Below are 21,487 nucleotides of genomic sequence, written 5' to 3' on the forward strand. Positions count from 1 at the left end.
TTTTAATTAATAATTTCAACAATCTCGCAACTCGCCTTTGTGGAGTTTTCTTTTGACACTCGGGCTCTTGGGAAATACTGCTGCTGTGACATTAAACTAGCTTCAAGTTGCTTCAATTTCTCGCTACGTAGCTTCCCTGTAATCCTGTCGTACATGTCAGTGTGTCTTGTTTGGTCATATCGCCTCACATTGAACTCTTTAAAAACAGCGACTGTCTCTTTGCAAATGAGGGAGACAGAGTTGTTGCGTATTTTAGTGAAGAAATAGTCCAATTTCCACCTATTCTTGAAGCGTCGGCCGTCGCAGTCAACTTTTTTTTGTTGTCGCCATTTTAGAAAGTTGGGAGTAAAAGGTCACACGGGGTAATGTTGCTTAGAGTGCTGCTGCCTTTTAGTGGGTAAATGAGGAGCAGCATTTAGTGTGTAAGCTATTCATATGCTGATAGCAGTACTGCTGACCAATTTATTAAGTCTGTGTGTGGGCCAGACGTTATTGATTTTATGAGAGAGGCTGGGGGCCGGACAAAATTTGACCACGGGCCGCATTTGGCCCCCGGGCCGGACTTTGGACATGTCTGATCTAACTGGTTCGCTCCTGGGCCAAAGCATCATGAGGCTTCATTTGTTCTATTGCGCCTTCATGTGGAAAATAAATGTCATGACAGACAGCGATTAAAATGATACCATGGATTTGATGGTGTCAAAAGGGCAGGGAATTGTGATGTGAATGAATGTGCGTGTGTTACTTGAAAGTAGAGCGTAGATCGGCCTACAAAATCTGACCCTGCCCGCGTGTATTAAAGCCCGAGCCGGAAAAAACCCGAAATTTTATTTTTATTTGTATTCCCGAGCAAAAAAAAAAGCCGAAATTTTAAGTTTTATTTGTAGGCCCCAGCCCGAAAAAAAGCCAAAATTTTATGTTTTATTTGTGAGGACCCAGAAGGAGGAAATGCAGGGATGCGATGCGTCAGTCAGACCTGGACAGATCACTGCTTGAAAAATGGTTGCGTTTTGTGTGATCACATTTGTGACGATGACTATGTGCATAATGATAACAAATTAAAGCCTGTCTTTTGTAACAAATTCTCCCAGTTAAGACTGTAAAATGCATATTCAATAAACATTTATATATTTTACATTAGCATTTCTGTTCTATCAGATGGATAGTTCATGCGTCATTTCCTTGGCAAAATGCTGCAACAGACATTTAATTTCATCGAGTTGGCAGAAAAAACACAAGTTTTCTTAATGTTTAAATATATTCTACATATTTTTATGATCATTAGAAATGCATGTACACACCGAAATAACGCTGGAAAGATTTATTAAATATATTTCTGTGTGGGACATTGCGCTCACATGGACGCGCCTCTCTGACAAGGAGAGGAACAGCATCATATACTAAAATAAAACACTTTTAAATAACATAATTTTAATGACTCGCATCAGAACACACAAAAGAACAACCTGCCTTAAGGAGCACCGAACCAAAACATTTTAAGGAACACCATGAACTCCACGACGTCCTGCTTAGCACGAAGAGGTGCGGCCCTCGAAACAAATGATAATAAAGATGTTGGACTAATATCATATCCATATCGAAATTCGAAAAGGAAATATCAGGATGCAGAGTTGCAGACTCACGGAGAGCCCCAGAGCGTTCGTGTGCGCAAACAATGCACTGGCTCTGCTGCGGCTCATGTTTGGGATTACCACAGCGCCCTTTCTCCGTTTTATCCAATTTATTTATTTTATATATAAGTATTGTTTAGTTTGACATCCATATACAAATATATATTTATTTTTAAAAAGTTAGCGAGAGAAGAAGTCCGCCCCGAACCAAACGTAAATGATTGAAATTTTGGGCTCAAGCTCTAGGCTCTACATGAAAGAATGATTGCTTTATTTTAGACATTGACATATAAACAAGGAACAAGACACACCTTTCATTCGTTTTTATTGAGGAAAACTAGCAATTACAAAGTCTTTGGCTTTAAACGGTTTCTTTTTTTTAGATAGAATTTCTCCTGCTTTTGAAAGTAGTCTTTTGCAAGGGACGGACGGATGAGGCCGAGGTACAATGCCTCAACATAGATGAAGTGTTGTCTTGATGTCCAAGTTCTTTACAACAAAGTTTACACTTCACCTTTTGAAATTTCAGCAAGGAGAAGAAAGACATTAAAACGAGGGAAACACTGTGTTGTTACCAGTGTTGTTAATAACGGCGTTACAATATAACGGCGTTACTAACGGCGTTATTTTTTTCAGTAGTGGGTAATCTAATTAATTACTTTTCTTATCTTGGCAACGCCGTTACCGTTACTGAGGACGGAAAGGCATGCGTTACTATGCGTTACTATATTGGTCGAAAAGTCTGAGGGAGACGGACTCACCGAGACGACAGAGCAGAGGAGGAGCGGGGAGGAGGCAAGAAAGTTGTGACGCCGAGCAAACGCGATGCTAGGTAGCTCCAATAATACATGTTGTAGCCGATAGCCAACAAACTACACCCGCATGTTATGGTAGATATGGTAGACATGGTAGATATCACATGTACTGTATATAGATATAACTAGATGCAAAATGACAGACATGGCACTAAATGCGTTAGTAGACAGCCGCCATCTTAATGCAGTAGGCTTTTTAGGACGGCTCTGTTGTAGAGAACCTTCCTAGCGAACCTAAGTAACTTTTTATCTAAAATACTTCTAAATCGGCAAAATCTTGACTTGAATCTATCTTTAAATGATGAAACAGTTTTAAAATTTTCATATGTCGAAAGTAGAGAGAAGGGAACTAATGCAATAATGGGAGCAATTTTAACAACTTTTAACAGTTGATTCAGGGTAAAGGGTAAATTAGGGTAAAGAATTGTGCTCGGGCCAGTTGTACCAAAAACCTCCACAAAAAACTTTAGTGTGGCCAAAGTTTTTTTTTTTTTTTTTTGAGGGGGAAAAAAAAAAAAGTAATTATCACCAATTACTTTGCCAAGTAACTAATTACTCTTACATTCAGGTAATTGAGTTACTAACGCAATTCCTTTTTGGAGAAGTAATTTGTAACTATAATTAATTACTTTTTTTCAGTAAGATTAACAACACTGGTTGTTACAATAATTTACAATATATATTCACACTAATTAATATAATTCGTACCTTTTTAGGAGAGATCTGCTCAAAATGATCCCAGACAGGGGATGTTCTCTTTTTCGTTGTGGACGGTGCGTCCATTGGGGACCGAATATCAGAGATTACGAAGGCACGACGGATGGCTTGGGTCGCGGCGGTTTGTCGGAAAAACATTTCATTTGATCATATTTCTGCTGGAATGAGAGTGTGTTCCCGTCATTTCTACTCTGGTAAATTGAACGATGAATCCACTGTTTTGGTTTCAATACAAGTTTTTTTTTTTTTTCTTTAACGTTGTGTAAATCTGCCTCGGTAGCAATGCTCACCTACATTTGTTGTTGTGTTCCTAGGTAAACCTACACATCTCGATTGGGCACCATCTCTCTTCTTGGGTTGTTCTGAGGTCAAGCGCACCCCATCCGAGCGTTATGAGAGGTTGGAAAGGCGAAGAGTGCACGCTGAAACTTTTGTTTGCTGTGCTCTTACAAACATAAGCCCAAGTGTTGTTGTGAAAAGTCAATAAAATGTGAATAACAAAACATGACTTGAACAAGTTCTTGACAAACTGTAACTGTCAGTTATCGTTTGGAGCCCAGTTTTCTCGTTGAATTGCAGCAGTCCATCTCGCTCTCCTCTCCGGGTCTCTCGGAATACGGTAGAACTTCAAGTCTCTTCATCTATCTTCTCTGTTATGGCAACCGACCGCCACACACGCATTCATCATTTTGTTTATTAATGTTAACGAGCAGAAAAACATGCCATAATAGGAGGAATTTACGTAGCGGTAATGCGTCAAACACGACGAGTTGACGGACAATATGGCGCGGGGGCGTGGTCGTGACGTCATGTGCGTAGGGTCTATTCTAGATGTGATGAACAGAATCTCAAATTGGCATGAAAAACCCTAATTAAAAGAAATGGGACTTAACCAAATTTTGCACATGTAAATTTTTCTTTTGTTGCACAGTGTTATTTTTCATCAAAATATATTACTTTGAATAACACAAGACGTTTTATGTCTGATTACTAGTACACTGAAGTACATGAACCACGTGACCACCCACGGCGAGATCAAAGAGTGTCGCAACCCTCTTTACATGGCCCTGCTAAATGTCTTTCTATCCGTGGTACCCCCTGGTGGTACCCTTTAAGAAAGCAGTCAGTGTGCTTACGTACGAAGTCACGTGGTTATCAGGAAATCAAACAAACTGAAGCCCAGTAGTCTAACGCTTGCAGCTAACGCTACAAGCTAACGTGATGGAGTCAGGCTTAAGGGAGCTTCGTCAAACTCTTACCCGACCTTAGTAGACTCTTGGCGGCCTCCAAACGGGCTTTCACCCGCTGTCCTTACGGGTTCTCACGATTTCAGGATACAGAACTTTCAATGCTTTTTACTGTTAGCCAGGCCACAGGCTAAAGCTAGCGTCTAACTCTACAAATGAACGTGATGGAGTCGGATAGCGGCCCTAACCTTGTCGAAACGGCTGAACTTAATGAGTGGATTGGGCACGGACTGCATATGGCAATCAGTATGTCGCGTTATTTTGTATCTCTGTGTTCGTGTGCGATTTCTCTGATAGCTTTTATGATGGTAAAGCATTCAGCATAAAGTATAATCCGCCAGTGAAGCTTTAGACTATAATATGAGCGTTAGATGGCCACAGCTATTTTTCAGAATGTTCTTGCTTTATTCGGTCTCATGACTTAATTTCAAGTAATTAAGACCAATATAACTTAAATGTGGTTGTGTCTGTGTGGGGGTGCATGTGTGCGTGCATATATTAAAAAATGCTCAGAAAAAAACAAAAAAAACAAACCTTGAAGTACACACTTGTGTCGAGTAATTGTCACAGCAGCCATTAACAATAAGTTTTCTGTTTGAAGTATGCTGTTCAAGCTGTAAGTCATTTGTGTTAAAATGACTTGTTTGCATTCGTATTGATTTTCATAATGTTGTACATTGTTCAAATCATACAAGCTGTTATAAATGTTCATGCATGAATTCTTATTGTTTACAATATTTTTTTATATACTTGTAGACACATGTTTGCAAATGAAGAAATAAGATTTGTTTGTGGTCCTGGTCTTGCAGATGTAAAACGAGCCCATCGTCCTGAGCACCGGGAGTCGGCGTGCATTAAGGAGGAGGAGGAAGAGTCCGTACACATGGAAGGTAATCCCAAGCATTGCTTTTTCCTCATAAGTACAGAAATGTTTTTCAATCTACTATAATATTTTTCATCCCCTTTGTATCGTGGTGTCGTTTCTTACTTAGTAGCCTTGAAATGGACTCGCTAGCCCGACATAAGGTTGCACCACTGCATAGACTTTACTATTGTTTGCAAATTGAAAGATTTCTTCTTTGTAAATGAGCTGCTTTGTTTAAACTAAATACATTATGTACACATACCGTATTGGCCCGAATATAAAACGGTGTTTTTTGCATTGAAATAAGACTGAAAAAGAAGGGGTCGTCTTGAATTCGCGGTCAAGACATTATACCCATTCACGACGCTAGATAGCGCCAGATCTCATTAAAACGATGTTCTGTCATGACAGATCTCAGCTACTCAAGTTTAATCAGTTTGCATTATTTCATTGCAATGTTTTTCCTTATTCAGATTTGTTTCAAGACTACAGTTACAGTTAGACTTCACTTTGATGGTTAATGCAGTTATTGCAATTTTGTTTTTTTATCACAATAGATTGGTTTATTTACATTTCAAAAACCAAAGCCATTCATTTACGAATTTGGTTTATTTACATTTCAAAAACCAGAAGCCATTCATTAACGAATGTTATTGCACTTTAGTTGAAATTTTTAAATGTTCAGATATTAGGATTTGAATGAGGCAAATTAACCTGCTTTTTCTCTCAAATATATTGTTATAATCATTTGTTTCAGATGTACTGTAATTATTTTCCATATAAAAATTAATTTGGTGTTCAAAAAGTCTTTTTTCAAACTTGAGTCTTGAAAAAGAGGGGGTCGTCTTATATTCGGGCCAATACGGTATTTATATGGCGGAAAACACTCAGGTGACTTGAAGTTCCGCTCTGAGACCCGCAGTTTGGCCAGATTTCAAAATTGTCCTATATGCATGTGTGATACATCATTGGAAGGCTTAAAATCTCAATTTTCTGCGGGAAGAAAAATTTTGAACAGGAGGGCATTAAAAGGAAAAAAAAACCCAAAAACATTAAACAGCAAAACCCTAACTGGAGGTGAGAGCATAATTAAAGACGCCATGATTTTAACGAGATATTTTCGTGTACTTACCTCTTTTCGATCCAAAAACTCCATGTAGCATGTATCACCGAGTGTCAAAACACAGCTGTGAATGGCCACTGCCGGATTTTGGGGGATTTTATGGGTGAAACTTGGTAATATAACGAAGGTCGCGATGCAGAAATCAAAAAAATCAAGGAGTGGTTGAGATTTTCTTTTCATATGTTTACCGTTTTAAATGTTTTTTTTTTTTTCCCCCAATTTCTTTGGATCGATTATTTATCATCTAAAATATTGGGGAAAATGCGACAGTAACAAAAAAAAATACAATTAAGCGATAGTTATGAGGTAGATATCCGTGACTTATTTATAGACACTGTTTTTTTCATTGTGACGTAATTTGTTTGTCTTTTTTTTTTTTTTTTTTCAACTAAATATTAGACATCAAATAATGATTCTAAGCTAAAAATGACATTTCGAATAATAAATATAATTCTTTTTATGGCTCGGTTGAAACGAAAGCGGTGGTGTGACGTCTAATCAGGATCGTTATCAGGCTGCTGCAGAGCTTGCTGATGAGCTGATCATTTGATTCAGGTGTGTTAAAGATGGATAGGGGCTCTCGAGGACTGGGATTGGGCACCCCTGGTTTATATGGACTGATAGAACGCATACACGCACATAAGCCTTGACTTGTATGCGTGACATCACGTGGGTGTGTCATTTTGCCCCGTCTCGGCCATGTAAGCAATACTGAAATATTGCTCATTTGGCGCATAGAATGAAAATCGAAAATTGTCAGGCTTCTCCTTTTCTTCATAAATTTTTTTATGACTGGTCAAGCCCGCTTCTGCATCAAAGCAGAGTTCATGCCTTCATTCTGGAAAAATGTGGCCTAGATCGGATTTAGACCACATAAGAAATTGATCCAGATCGGATTTGAAATGGTCCACTTCTATGCGACTTGTCACGTTCAGACCGTCAAGTTAATGCTTCACTTGAGTCGGAAAAACACAGAAAAATCTCATTTGTGCATTAGGACCTGCAGTATGAACCTAGAAAGTGTCAAACAACATTAAACAGAGGTAAAACGGTTGTTTTGAAAGGGTTTGCCTTTAGTTTTATTGATTTGGGTGGATACGTTGCCCTCTAGTCTGCCTCATTCGCATGGCTGAACCATCTGCTCCCTGTTAAGACCAACATATGCTGAGTTTTTGTTTGAGCTAATGTTTTTTTTTATGCATTCTTAATTTAGTTTAAATGTATATTCAGCCAATTTTTGTGGGAATATGTGTCTGAACCATTTGTTTAGAGCATTGTATAAATAAAAAAAAGTATTTTATAGCATTTAAGCTAGCGGGCTTTTACTATGCAAGTTAGCCAATTGTTCTTTTGTTGTACCTTGATATTTTTCATACTGGTTGAGGCTCAGCTAAGGTATTTAAATTTTCTATTTTCCTTATCCGATTACTCGATTATTCGAACTAACTAGTTCATCGATTAATCGACTACTAAAATAATCGATAGCTGCAGCTGTACTTTTAACAGCACGTTTGCCGCACGCACACATGCACGTGAGGCGATAAATTGCAGCGAGAAAATTACCGCCTTCATTTTCATTTACCGTGCGATAAATGGACATGTTGCGACAGACATATATATATACAGTATATATAAACAAAAGAGGTTGCACAACATCTGTTAGTGGGGGTTTCCAGGATAAAACGGACAAATTAAAAATAGTTCAGGGACTTAATGCGCCATGAATCTGCTATTGCAGCATATAGACATATTGTTCTATCAAACACAACAGTTCTTTTGGCTTAAAATACAGCAGTATATGACACCACCGGGGTTCCGTTCCGCCGCAGATGGGGGGCTGGGTGAACTCTGGATGACCTAAAAAACAATGTTTAATAACTGCTGATGATGATGATGGCACAAACGAGACTTTTTGCAGCACAAACGAGCACAATCATAGCACAAACGATTGACATAATTTTTATATAAATTTGCGTCTGATGGGGGGCCAACTTCACGGAGGTGTCTGATGCTCCTTCCATTTCAATATGATGGCTTGCACAGTGCTCCTTGAGATGTTTAAAGCTTGGGAAATCTTTTTGTATCCAAATCCGGCTTTAAACTTCTCCACAACAGTATCTCGGACCTGCCTGGTGTGTTCCTTGGTTTTCATAATGCTCTCTGCACTTTAAACAGAACCCTGAGACTATCACAGAGCAGGTGCATTTATACGGAGACTTGATTACACACAGGTGGATTCTATTTATCATCATCGGTCATTTAGGACAACATTGGATCATTCAGAGATCCTCACTGAATTTCTGGAGTGAGTTTGCTGCACTGAAAGTAAAGGGGCCGAATAATATTGCACGCCCCACTTTTCAGTTTTTTATTTGTTAAAAAAGTTTAAATTATCCAATAAATGTTGTTCCACTTCATGATTGTGTCCCACTTGTTGTTGATTCTTGACAAAAAAATTAAATTTCATATCTTTATGTTTGAAGCCTGAAATGTGGCGAAAGGTTGCAAGATTCAAGGGGGCCGAATACTTTTGCAAGGCACTGTATATATATATATATAGAAGTAAATTATTGGGGGCTATACTCCCCCCGTTCTTAAAACCTAGTGACGCTCATTGTCAAGCACTTTGAATGACTTTTATGCTGGATTGGAAAACATCCATTAAAAAAAATTGTCAAGGATGAATTTTACCCAACAGAAATAAACTTTGGCGACACACGTTTGCAAATGAAGAAATAAGATTTGTTTGTGGTCTTGGTCTTGCAGATGTCAGCCGAGCCCATTGTCCTGAGCACCAGGAGTCGGCGTGCATCAAGGAGGAGGAGGAAGAGTCGCCATCCATCAAGGAAGAGGACGAGTTCGTATATATTGAAGGTCATCTCGAGCATTGCTTTTTCCTCATAAGTACAGAAACGTTTTTCCGTCTAATATAATATTTTTCATCGTCTTTGTATCGTGGTTTTGTTTCTTACTTAGTAGACGTGAAATGGACTCGTTAGCCGATACAGTTGTGGTCAAAAGTTTACATACACTTGTGAAGAACATAATGTCATGGCTCTCTTGAGTTTCCAGTTATTTCTACAACTCTGATTTTTCTCCGATAGAGTGATTGGAACAGATACTTCTTTGTCACAAAAAATTCATGAAGTTTGGTTCTTTTATGACTTTATTATGGGTTAACAGAAGAAGTGATCAAATCTGCTGGGTCAAAAATATACATACAGCAACACGAATTGGCAATTTCTTGTGAGTGATTATTGACTTGAACAATCATTGACTTGAACAAGTCAGGAAAGTCACTTAGAGCCATTTCAAAGCAGCTGCAGGTCCCAAGAGCAACAGTGCAAACAATTGTATGTAAGTATAAAGTGCATGGCACGGTTTTGTCACTGCCACGATCAGGAACAAAACGCAAGCTATCACCTGCTGCTTAGAGAAAATTGGTCAGGAGGGTGAAGATTCAACCGAGAATCACCAAAAAGCAGATCTGCCGAGAATTAGAAGCTGCTGGAACACAGGTGTCAGTTGCCACGTTTACATGGAGCCAAATATTCCAATTACAGTCGGAATATTTGTTCAAACCGAATAAATGTGTTCCATATAAACACCTCATTCGGAATGAACAGGCCCAAACCGAATGGAATTTCATTCCGATTCACAGGGGTGGAATATTCCTTTTCCCAAACCGATTAGAAGTAAAATTATATCATGTAAACAGGGAAGCGGAATGGTGTCTGGTTGCGTTCTTTCTGCACATGCTCCGTACTGACGTGGTGACGTCACTTTGTGACGTAAGTAACGTCACTTGCAACATGGCTTCCGAGCTCAGCGCACCTAATTGGAGTCCGGCGGAAAGATTGTATTTAATTCAAACTTTAAAAGAATTGAATATAATTGCTCGCTTAGACGGGCGTAAAACGAGGAACAGTGAACTATTTAAAAAAGTTCACGAGAGGTTACACGAAGCCGGAATAGACCGGAGCGTTGACCAGATTAGAAACCGCTGGAAAACCGGCTACTACAAGGCAAAAGAGCAAAACAGCAGAAGCGGATACGACCCCTCAAACACAACAAGTGGGTTAAAGTTAAAACAGCAGCACTCCGACGATCGAGCTCCATGTTTTGCAACATGACGCTTTGTTTTGATTAATCTGCGCATGTCAGACGGCAGTTGTCAAACGTCCTTTCGGAATAAAGGCAGTCACATGTAAACGCTGGATCGGAATAGATGAAGTGACATGTAAACAGCTGATCTGAAATTTCCATTCGGAATGATTTGAATCGGTATGAATAAAAGTCAGCATGTAAACGTGGCTAGTGTCTACAGTCAAGCGTGTTTTGCATCTCCATGGACTGAGAGGCTGCCGTGCAAGAAGGAAGCTCTTGCTCCAAAAGCAGCACCTTAAGGCTCGACTGAAGTTTGCTGCTGATCACATGGACAAATATAAGACCTTCTGGAGGAAAGTTCTGTGGTCAGACGAAACCAAAATCGAGCTGTTTGGCCACAATGCCCAGCAATATGTTTGGAGGAGAAAAGGTGAGGCCTTTAACCCCAAGTACACCATGCCTACCGTCAAGCATGGTGGTGGTAGTATTATGCTGTGGGGCTGTTTTGCTGCCAATGGAACTGGTGCTTTACAGAGAGTAAATGGGATAATGAAGAAGGAGGATTACCTTCAAATTCTTCAAGATAACCTAACGTCATCAGCCCGGAGATTGGGTCTTGGGCGCAGTTGGGTGTTCCAACAGGACAATGACCCCAAACACACATCAAAAGTGGTAATGGAATGGCTAAATCAGGCTAGAATTAAGGTTTTTGAATGGCCTTCCCAAAGTCCTGACTTGAACTTGTGGACAATGCTGAAGAAACAAGTCCATGTCACAAAGCCATCAAATTTAACTGAACTGCACCAATTCTGTCAAGAGGAGTGGTCAAAGATTCAGCCAGAAGCTTGCCAGAAGCTTGTGGATGGCTACCAAAAGCGCCTAATTGAAGTGAAAATGGCCAAGGGACATGTTACCAAATATTAGTGCTGCTGTATGTATATTTTTGACCAAGCAGATTTGATCACTTTTTTCTGTTCACCCATAATAAAGTCATAAAAGAACCAAACTTCATGAATGTTTTTTGTGACAAAGAAGTATCTGTTCCAATCACTCTATCAGAGAAAAATCAGAGTTGTAGAAATAACTGGAAACTCAAGAGAGCCATGACATTATGTTCTTCACAAGTGTATGTAAACTTTTGACCACAACTGTATAAGGTTGCACCACTGCATAGACTTTACTATTGTTTGCAAATTGAAAGATTTCCTTCTTTGTAAATTATTTGCTTCGTTTGAAGTAGTTACTTTATGTACACATATATATGGCGGAAAACACCGTGTTTGTATACTAAGTAGAATGCACTGTAAAAACTGTGATCAGGGTTAAGTAATATTTAGAAAATAAATACGAGTATAGACAAGTTTCCGAGGTACTTCCGCTTTTCTTCATTATGTTTGCCTACAACTTCCGTTTTCAGTTTTTTTACCATTGACTTAAATGGCACTGGAGTGGCATACTCAATAAAAACCCTGAAAAACCTTGATTTGGAAATACCTCATCCTTATGCCATCTTGACATGGGAAGACAACATAAAGAAGTGGCCGAGGGTGACCACAAGTAAAATATTATCATATTTTATTGACTCTATGGCTGTGGATGGAAACGCCATCAGGAAACTCCGAGGCATTCCAGTAGCTCGCACAGCCACATACACAAACGCGGGAATTTTGTCTTCATGAAGGCGGATGTAGAACCAAGCCACTTCCTCAATGCTCTATACCACAAACCATGGGTGCCGGTAACACAGGCAGGAGACTGCAGGCTGTCGATGTATCGCGGGTCCTGGGTGTTCGTCTAGTCATGTTTCCGCTGTGTTATGGTAGGTATGTGCTCTAAAAATACGAAACCTAAAAGCTGGCGCATGAAACAACTTGTTGCCTTTGTGATTCATATTACGATGATGATTGTAATTGTGATCTTTAATATTATTTACTACAATTACTGTTTCTAGCCTGTTGCTAATCAGTACGTGTTGGATGGCACCTCATAAAAGTTTTTTGTTTGTTTGTTTACGGGTGGAAAACTCTGTTAGGCAAGGGAATATAAGTTGATGGGCCTCAAGGCAACACTTACTGTACGTTGACCGACACATATCGAGACTACGTCATGTGGGTTGCCTCGAAGCGGACAGTCGGCTCGATCCCGAGATCCAACTACGAACTTTTTAATAGAGCTGAAACGAATCCTCGAGCAACTTGAGTAACTTGAGTTTAAACACTGATCAGAGTAATTTTATTCACCTCGAGGAATCGTTTAATTTTGCCAGCTCTAAGCATCATGTTTTACCCGGACTACTTTTAATGCGGGACAACACGCTGACGTCACGTGCGTAGAGGAAGAAGCAATAAAAAAAAATAAAAAACCTTTCTGCAGCCGGCAGCAGCCGTTACAAACTACGCCGACGTTGCTAAAAACTAGCCCGCTGATGCTACGGGTAGCAGGTAGCATCTGATGCGTCTCATAGATATCAAATGTACAGTGCCCTCCATAATTATTGGAATTATTTTCTCTTTTTTTCCCATTAAGGTCCCATATTATTTGAATTAAAAAAAAAAAAAAACATCTTAACCAGGTGTGCCAATAATTATGGAGGGCACACTGTATGTTGAACTAGATGCGAAATGACAGAGTGGGCGGTGTTAGTAAACAGCCGCCATCTTAAAGCAGTACACTTCTCAGCGCTAATAAGTAAGATTAACGTTACTGTCACTAGCTATTTTTGGCAGATAGTTTTCAGCACCAAATTTTCGGACGCATCGCTATGGGAAACAATGTCTCTTTCACCTTAAAATGAAACCGCATATTTTTTTCCTACCATTTAAAAAAAAAAAAAAAAAAAAAAAGAGTACTTTATAAAACCGCGCCATGCACTGAATCCGCGAAACTGCAAGGGATCACTGTGCTCGTCTTCTCCAAGTTTTGCACAAAGGAAAGGCGTGGTGGTAGTCCATAAAGTATATCAATGCTTTTGTTGTGTCTTGCAGGTTTCAGAAAATGTCTTGGTGCTGAACGGCATGAGCCAGAATCTCCTGGCGTTAAAGAGGATGTTGAGCTCCCCCAAATCAAAGAGGAGGAGCCAAACCCCTGTCAACAGAAGCAACTTTCAATCAAAACGGAGGAGGACGAGCTGCCATGCGTTAAAGAGGAGGAAGATATTACCAGGTCGACTGGTGAGCCCTTGAAGAGTGAAGATGGTCCGAGTGAGGCCGGCAAAGGGGCGGAGCCTGAGAGCAGCAGCAGCTCAACAGAAAGATTGCAAGCAGACATTTTCATCGCTCCATCAGACAGAAATGGCGCCACGTCACAGTCACCTTACAATGATGATGGTCATAAGAAAACTCACCGTGATGACAAACCCTGCAAATGCTCTCAGTGCGAGAAAACCTTTGCTAATAAGAAAACTTGTCGTGTGCATATGAGGAGCCACACTGGCGAAAAACCTTTTTCCTGCTCAGTTTGTGATCAAAGATTCACCAAAAAGCAACACTTGAAAATCCACACAAGAATCCACACTGGTGAAAAACCTTTTTCCTGCTCAGTTTGTGATCAAAGATTCACTCAAAATGAACACTTGAAAATCCACACAAGAACTCATACTGGTGAAAAACCTTTTTCCTGCTCAGTTTGTGGTCAAGTATTCAGTTGCAAAAGCTCCTTAAAAATACACACAAGAATCCACACTGGCAAAAAACCTTTTTCCTGCTCATTTTGTGATCGAAGATTCGCGACAAAGCAAAACTTACAAAGTCACGAAAGAACCCACACTGGCGAAAAACCATTTTCCTGCTCAGTTTGTGGTCAAAGATTCTCTCGAAAGCAAGTCTTACTAAATCATGAAAGAACCCACACTGGCGAAAAACCTTTTTCCTGCTTAGTTTGTGGTCAAAGATTCACTCAAAAGCAAATATTGAAAACACACACAAGAATCCACACTGGCGAAAAACCTTTTTCCTGCTCAGTTTGTGATCAAAGATTCACTCAAAAGGAAAACTTGAAAATCCACACAAGAACTCACACTGGCGAAAAACCTTTTTCCTGCTCAGTTTGTGGTCAAGGATTCAGTTGCCAGAGCTCCTTAAAAACACACACAATAATCCACAGTGGCAAAAAACCTTTTTCCTGCTCAATTTGTGATCGAGGATTCGCTACAAAGCAAAACTTACAAAGTCACAAAAGAACCCACACTGGCGAAAAACCGTTTTCTTGCTCATTTTGTGATCAAAGATTCACTCAGAAGGAACACTTGAAAATCCACACAAGAACCCACACTGGCGAAAAACCTTTTTCCTGCTTAGTTTGTGATCAAAGATTCGCTCGGAGGCAACATTTAAAAGAACACACAAGAACCCACAATGGTGAGAACCCTTTTTCCTGCTCAATCTGTGGTCAAGAATTCGCTTGGAAGTATCAGGTGAAGAGACACAAGTGTGTTGGTGTGAGAAGCAGTGGCCAATGACTGTTTTGCCTGTCATCCATGCTGGCTTTATCAGATTTTCCACATAGGACGATTGTATTCTGTTGAGCTTCTTGAAATCCTGTTGAGGATTGGCACTTTTGGTGCTTTGCTTTGTCCAATCGTTTTATGATGTGCATCCACCTTATTGCCTAAACCTCACCTGATCGAACTCTCTCAAGTTAAGTGCCATTAGTTATGTAATGCTGTCCCTCTTTCAAACTACACTTTTCACATTTAATATGTGAAACAGCAATAATGTCATTAAATAAATATGGAAAACTAGGCCTGTAAGCAGGACTGAACGGGCCCCCGCAGTGTGACTCGGACGGCACACATAACTGGGTAGTAGCAGATCATCCCGCTCATTCACACACCTAGGAGAAAAAAACCCTATTGGAGAGAGTACTACAAAAAAGGAGGCACAACTGAGCTGTGCAGCCACGCCCTTATTCAAAACCAAAATGAATCTTCAAATTGGGCCAATTCAACCAAGTGCGCCAAATTCTGTGGCGATATAAGCTGCCTAAGTCCCTGAAAAATTATTACTTTTTTTAATGGCGAACAAAGGGTCGTCACGGCAACAGAGAGAGACATGTGGACAAGGGCCTTAAAATGCAGTATTACAAAAGGTCTTGAAACTATAATGACCAACCTGAAAAGAACTGGACATATATAAGTAAAATGAGTGACTTGGGACTTCCGGTTGCGACTGCCATGTAGGCGGACACACGCTGCATTGCTCTCCTGCTAATCTTCGCCAATCCTACACAGAACTGCGTTATTTTTGATAAAAGCAACGTGTGATTACTGACAATGCACAATACGCCACCACTGAGGAAAAACTACTGGACTTTGAAGATAGATCACGGCGAAACAACTTAAGGCTCGTTAACCTACCAGAAAGTGCGAAGTGACGGGACGCGTGCTCTTTTTTGGAAAGATGAAACCAGAAGGCGCTTCATCTGGCCACGCTTTGTTTTGGAGAGGGCACACCGCATTGGATCAACGAGGGACGCCCGGACGCTGCCGAGGACGCTCATCATGCGATTTCTCAACTACAACGATATGAGTACAGTCGTTGCAGCGGTCCAGAATAATAAGAAGGAAATGTGCTACGAGGACCATCAAGTGCGCTTCTTCCAGGACGTAGCAACTGGGATGCATCAACTGAGGAAACAATTGGACTCAATTCGGCGGGAGTTGCATAATTTGGGACTTCAACGTGGAATTGCTCACCCTGCAAAATTACTGATTACTCTCAAAGATTAGACTCACGTTTTCAAGACTGCAGCTCGAGCAGAAGCTTTCCTTAACAAACTACGGGAGGAGAACGTGAAATAATGATTGAAAAAATTGCGTTGGAAACAAAGTGGTGAGTTCGATTTGTTCGAAATCACTCATCGCAAAGCTGTATAATAATTTAAAGGACGTGCACGACTGTAGTAAGATTAGCAGGGAGAAAAGCGAACTTTTTGTGCTATTCTTTTAAAGTGTTCAGGCCTACATAGGGCGGATCAATCCTCATGAAGAGGCCTGGTCCTCAGCGTAACAGGAGTCGAGGACGAATGGATGTGAAACCCTCATGCATGGGAGGAACTGGAACGTGGGGTTTAGTGTTACTACTTCACTTTGGTTTTGTTCAGCACCAAGTGTTTGTTGTTTTATTGTTCTTCCTCGGGTTTGCTTAAAGTAGAAACGCTCCATCTCACTGATATTAATTTTTGATTTCGCTTTTTTGCCCTCTAAATGCAACAAGAAGTGAAGCTTAATTTTATCTCATGGAGCTGTTGGAGTTTGCAGCAACCCCAAAAAATAAAGGTTATGAATATGCCGAAAGATAAGGAAGCTAAAATTTTCTTCTTACAAGAGACCCACCTTTTGGAAAGCGATGTCATTCGGGTTCGGAGAAGGTTGCAGGGGGAAGTGTATTCGGCATCATTGTCATCAAGGGCAGGTGTCATGGTTCTTATCCACAATATTGTCCCACTTCAAGTAAATAAAATTATCAAGGATGGCAGAGGTAGATATATAATAATTACATTATATACACAATACACAATCATTACACTTGCTTTTTAAAATTCATGACTGCTTCATAAAATTCATGACTGCTTCTATGATCCTATTGTAATCTCAGATCACGCACCATGTTGCTTGCTATATGGAGAGGAAAAATTAATCAGACAAATTCAGATGGCACTTTCAACATAAATGGCTCCTAGATGAGGAATTTGTAGGGTATATAGGCAGACAGATAGACAAATTCTTTGAACTCAATACAAATAAAACCTCAACCTCATTGCAGCGGTATATTTACAGGTCTTGATAAAAAAAAAAAAAGTCAGTCAGGAAGCTGCAGCTTGTACAGAATGCTGCAGCCAGAGTCCTTACAAATACAAGAAAACTGGACCACATTACACCGGTTTTGAAATCGTTACACTGACTTCCAGTGAGTCAAAGGAAAGACTATAAAATACTACTGCTCATCTACAAAACACTTAATGGCCTTGGACCAAATACATGCTTGATTTGTTAGATTCCCATGAAACGTCTATACCTCTAAGGTCGTCTGGAACCGGTCTCCTGGAACAACAACCAAGCAGGGTGAGGCAGCATTTAGTTATTATGCTCCTCACCTCTGGAACAAGTTACCTGAAGGTCTGAAGTATGCTCAAACGTTAGCTCCTTTAAATCAGGGCTAAAAACGCTTTTGTTTAACACAGCATATCCATAACTGTCTATATATACTCACCGGCCACTTTATTAGGTACACCATGCTAGTAACGGGTTGGACCCCCTTTTGCCTTCAGAGCTGCCTCAATTCTTCGTGGCATAGATTCAACAAGGTGCTGGAAGCATTCCTCAGAGAGTTTGGTCCATATTGAAATGATGGCATCACACAGTTGGTGCAGATTTGTCGGCTGCACATCCATTATGCGAATCTCCTGTTCCACCACATCCCAAAGATGCTCTATTGGATTGAGATCTGGTGACTGTGGAGGCCATTTGAGTACAGTGCACTCATTGTCATGTTCAAGAAACCAGTCTGAGATGATTCCAGCTTTATGACATGGCGCATTATCCTGCTGAAAGTAGCCATCAGAAGTTGGGTACATTGTGGTAATAAAGGGATGGACATGGTCAGCAACAATACTCAGGTAGGCTGTGGCGTTCCAACGATGCTCAATTGGTACCAAGGGGCCCAAAGAGTGCCAAGAAAATATTCCCCACACCATTACACCCCCACCACCAGCCTGAACCGTTGATACAAGGCAGGATGGATCCATGGTTTCATGTTGTTGACGCCAAATTCTGACCCTTCCATCCGAATGTCGCAGCAGAAATCGAGACTGATCAGACCAGGCAACATTTTTCCAATCTTCTATTGTCCAGTTTCGATGAGCTATTGCAAATTGTAGCCTCGGTTTCCTGTTCTTAGCTGAAAGGAGTGGCACCCGGCGTGGTCGTCTGCTGCTGTAGCCCATCTGCCTCAAAGTTCGACGTACTGTGCGTTCAGAGATGCTCTTCTGCCTACCTTGGTTGTAACGGGTGGTTATTTGGGTCACTGTTGCCTTTCTATCAGCTCGGACCAGTCTGGCCATTCTCCTCTGACCTCTGGCATCAACAAGACATTTCCACCCACAGAACTGCCGCTCACTGGATATTTTTTCTTTTTCGGACCATTGTCTGTAAACCCTAGAGATGGTTGTGCGTGAAAATCCCAGTAGATCAGCAGTTTCTGAAATACTCAGACCAGCCCTTCTGGAACCAACAACCATGCCACGTTCAAAGTCACTCAAATCACCTTTCTTCCCCATACTGATGCTCGGTTTGAACTGCAGGAGATTGTCTTAAACCATGTCTACATGCCTAAATGCACTGAGTTGCCGCCATGTGATTGGCTGATTAGAAATCAAGTGTTAACGAGTAAAGATGCCGATCGATCGGGTCCGATCATGTCATTTTCAAAGTATCGGAATCGGCAAAAAAATATCGGACATGCCTTTTTTAAATATATATATATTAGGGCTGTCCCAAACGACTAATTTTCTCCCGATTAGTCAGCCGACTATTTTTACGATTAGTCGACTAATCTAATAATAATTTTTTTTATTTTTTATTTTTTTTACTAATTTAGCAATGAAATTTTTGTTGACGCTTATCAATTCACAAAAAAAAAACATATTGGAACACTCAAATTATTTATTAAAGTACAAATAAACACGTAAATAACAATAATAAATCACAAATAAACAATGAGTTCAAATGCTGATAGAATTAACTAGTGTAGCATCCCGATTGAAAAGATGGTCTCTTAAACTGATGGTTTACAACTTTTATTCCATCCTTGATGTAAACACACTGTAAGAGCTACAGTGCACACAACACAATTAGAAATTAACAAAAACTTTTCACCTTTTTCCTTTTAAACCTTATTTATATATCAATGAATTGCCTATATGAATTGCCTTTACCTTATTACCTTATCATTGACAATCTCTCCCTTGAGTGCAATGACTGTATATACTGTATATATTTATGACCTTTTAACCTTATATAATTTTCTATACATTAAAATAAACCATAACATGAAATAAACCTTTCAATTTGCATTAAGAACAATACTAATAGCACATATAGGCCCATTGTCAATGAAACATTATTATTAAGTAAGGCGACAGCACCCTCTGGTGTACAAAAAATGAAAAAAAAAAAAAAAATTACAAACTGCGTAATGGCGCTTGAGGTGTTTATTCACGGCCGACGCGCAGCCAAGCTTGGCACTGAAGAGACAGGACAGAAGAGTGTACTCTCCTTTGTTTCTTTGAAATAAGTCAATGTTTTGGACACTCTGGTGCGCTTTTTTTGGCTTTGTGCCGCTTTTCCCGCTTGCAAACAGAGCATCCGACATTCTAACTTTCCACGCATATATTTTTTTAACCCTTCATTAACCGTCGACGGGATGTTGTGCTCGTCGACGGATTTACGTCATCGATGACGTCGACTATGTCGACTAGTCGGGACAGCTCTAATATATATATATATTTCTTTTTTATTTAAATCGTTTTCCAATTGTATTTAACGTTACAAAGTGTCTTACAATCATCCAGAGTAGTTTTGGCTTAAAGTAAGGCTATCAAATTTATTGCGTTAAAGGCGGTAATTTATTTTTTTTAATTAATCACGTTAATTATTGCATGCGCTGCACGACCCACCTACACATTGTCGCGTTCAATCTATAAAGACGCCGTTTTACCTATACATTGAGCATAAAGGAAGCGTATGATGGGTCGAGAGAATTTTGACAGCCTTTGGAGCCTATTTTTATTTGGCCAAAGCCTTCCAATCCCACTCTCAGCACTTAGAAATAACGAGGGAGGCAATGTAGGGATTAAAGGTTGTATTTGATCATTTTCTTAACACCCTGTATTATTTCCCAACGCAGAGAAGATATATAAATTGGTGCCACTACACTGAGTCATGGTTGCACTTCCCATCATGCATTTGGGCAGCTCAGTTAAATGGCTACAGTATCATTTACTGAAAGCTCAACAAATACACTAGATGGCAATATTTAGTCACAATGTACAAAGTCACATTTATCCTTTTAAGAATTAAAAGTATCAGTGGATCCCTCTCACAGAAAGAATGTTAATAATGTAAATGCCATCTTGAGGATTTATTGTCATAATAAACAAATACAGTACATATGTACTGTATGTTGAATGTATATATTCGTCCGAGTTGTATTCATTTTTTTCTTAATGCATTGCCAAAATGTATATGATCGGGAAAAATTATCGGGAATGATTGGAATTGAATCGGGAGCAAAAAAAAAAGGCAATCGGATCGGGAAATATCTGGATCGGCAGATACTCAAACTAAAACGATCGGGATCGGATCGGGAGCAAAAAAATATGATCGGAACAACCCTACTAACGAGCAGTTGGACAGGTGTACCTAATAAAGTGGCCGGTGAGTGTATTTCAAATCTATTTGCTTTCTATTCCTCTTGTGCTTTATCTCCATTGCTGATTTAAATTATTTTTAGTAGTAGTAGTATTTTCTTTGTTTTTTTTATTTTATTATTTTTTTTTATTGTATGCGTGATGAAATGTGATTTTTATGTATAATTTTATTTCCTGTTTCAATTGTCTTTGTTTTTACATTCTATTGATTTAATGTGATTTTTATGATCTTCATGTGATGTAAAGCACTTTGAATTAATTGCCTTATGTTGAATTGTGCTATATCAATACAGTGCCCTCCATAATTATTGGCACCCCTTAGGTGTTAAGATGTGTTTTTTAGCTTCTAATAATTTTTTTTAAATTCAAATAATATGGGACCTTAATGGAAAAAAAGAGAAAAATCCAACCTTCAATACAAGTGCACACGGTCCCAGGCTTCAACTGGGACCGTGTGCTTTGTCAGATGAGACCAAGATTGAGCTTTTTGGCACCAAACACTCTAAGTGGGTCTGGCATGCCACGAAAGATGCGCATGCTGAAAAGCACCTCATACC

The 21,487-nt window shown here is 39.7% G+C and overlaps 1 protein-coding gene across 1 annotated transcript in view; it reads left to right on the plus strand.

Moving 5' to 3' along the window:
* LOC130926861 (uncharacterized) overlaps positions 1-21,237 on the plus strand; it is a 71,138-nt gene extending 49,901 nt beyond the window's left edge. Inside the window, exons 12-16 of the mRNA XM_057852149.1 lie at positions 4,158-4,254; positions 4,599-4,656; positions 5,220-5,300; positions 9,165-9,272; positions 13,490-21,237. Of these exons, the coding sequence (XP_057708132.1) occupies positions 4,158-4,254; positions 4,599-4,656; positions 5,220-5,300; positions 9,165-9,272; positions 13,490-14,961 (1,816 nt within the window). The 3' untranslated portion in view covers positions 14,962-21,237. The remainder of the gene's footprint in view (positions 1-4,157; positions 4,255-4,598; positions 4,657-5,219; positions 5,301-9,164; positions 9,273-13,489) is intronic.
* The last annotated feature ends 250 nt before the right edge of the window (positions 21,238-21,487 follow it).

Source organism: Corythoichthys intestinalis, chromosome 12 (assembly GCF_030265065.1).
Source record: "Corythoichthys intestinalis isolate RoL2023-P3 chromosome 12, ASM3026506v1, whole genome shotgun sequence".
Classification (NCBI taxonomy): Eukaryota; Metazoa; Chordata; class Actinopteri; order Syngnathiformes; family Syngnathidae; genus Corythoichthys; species Corythoichthys intestinalis.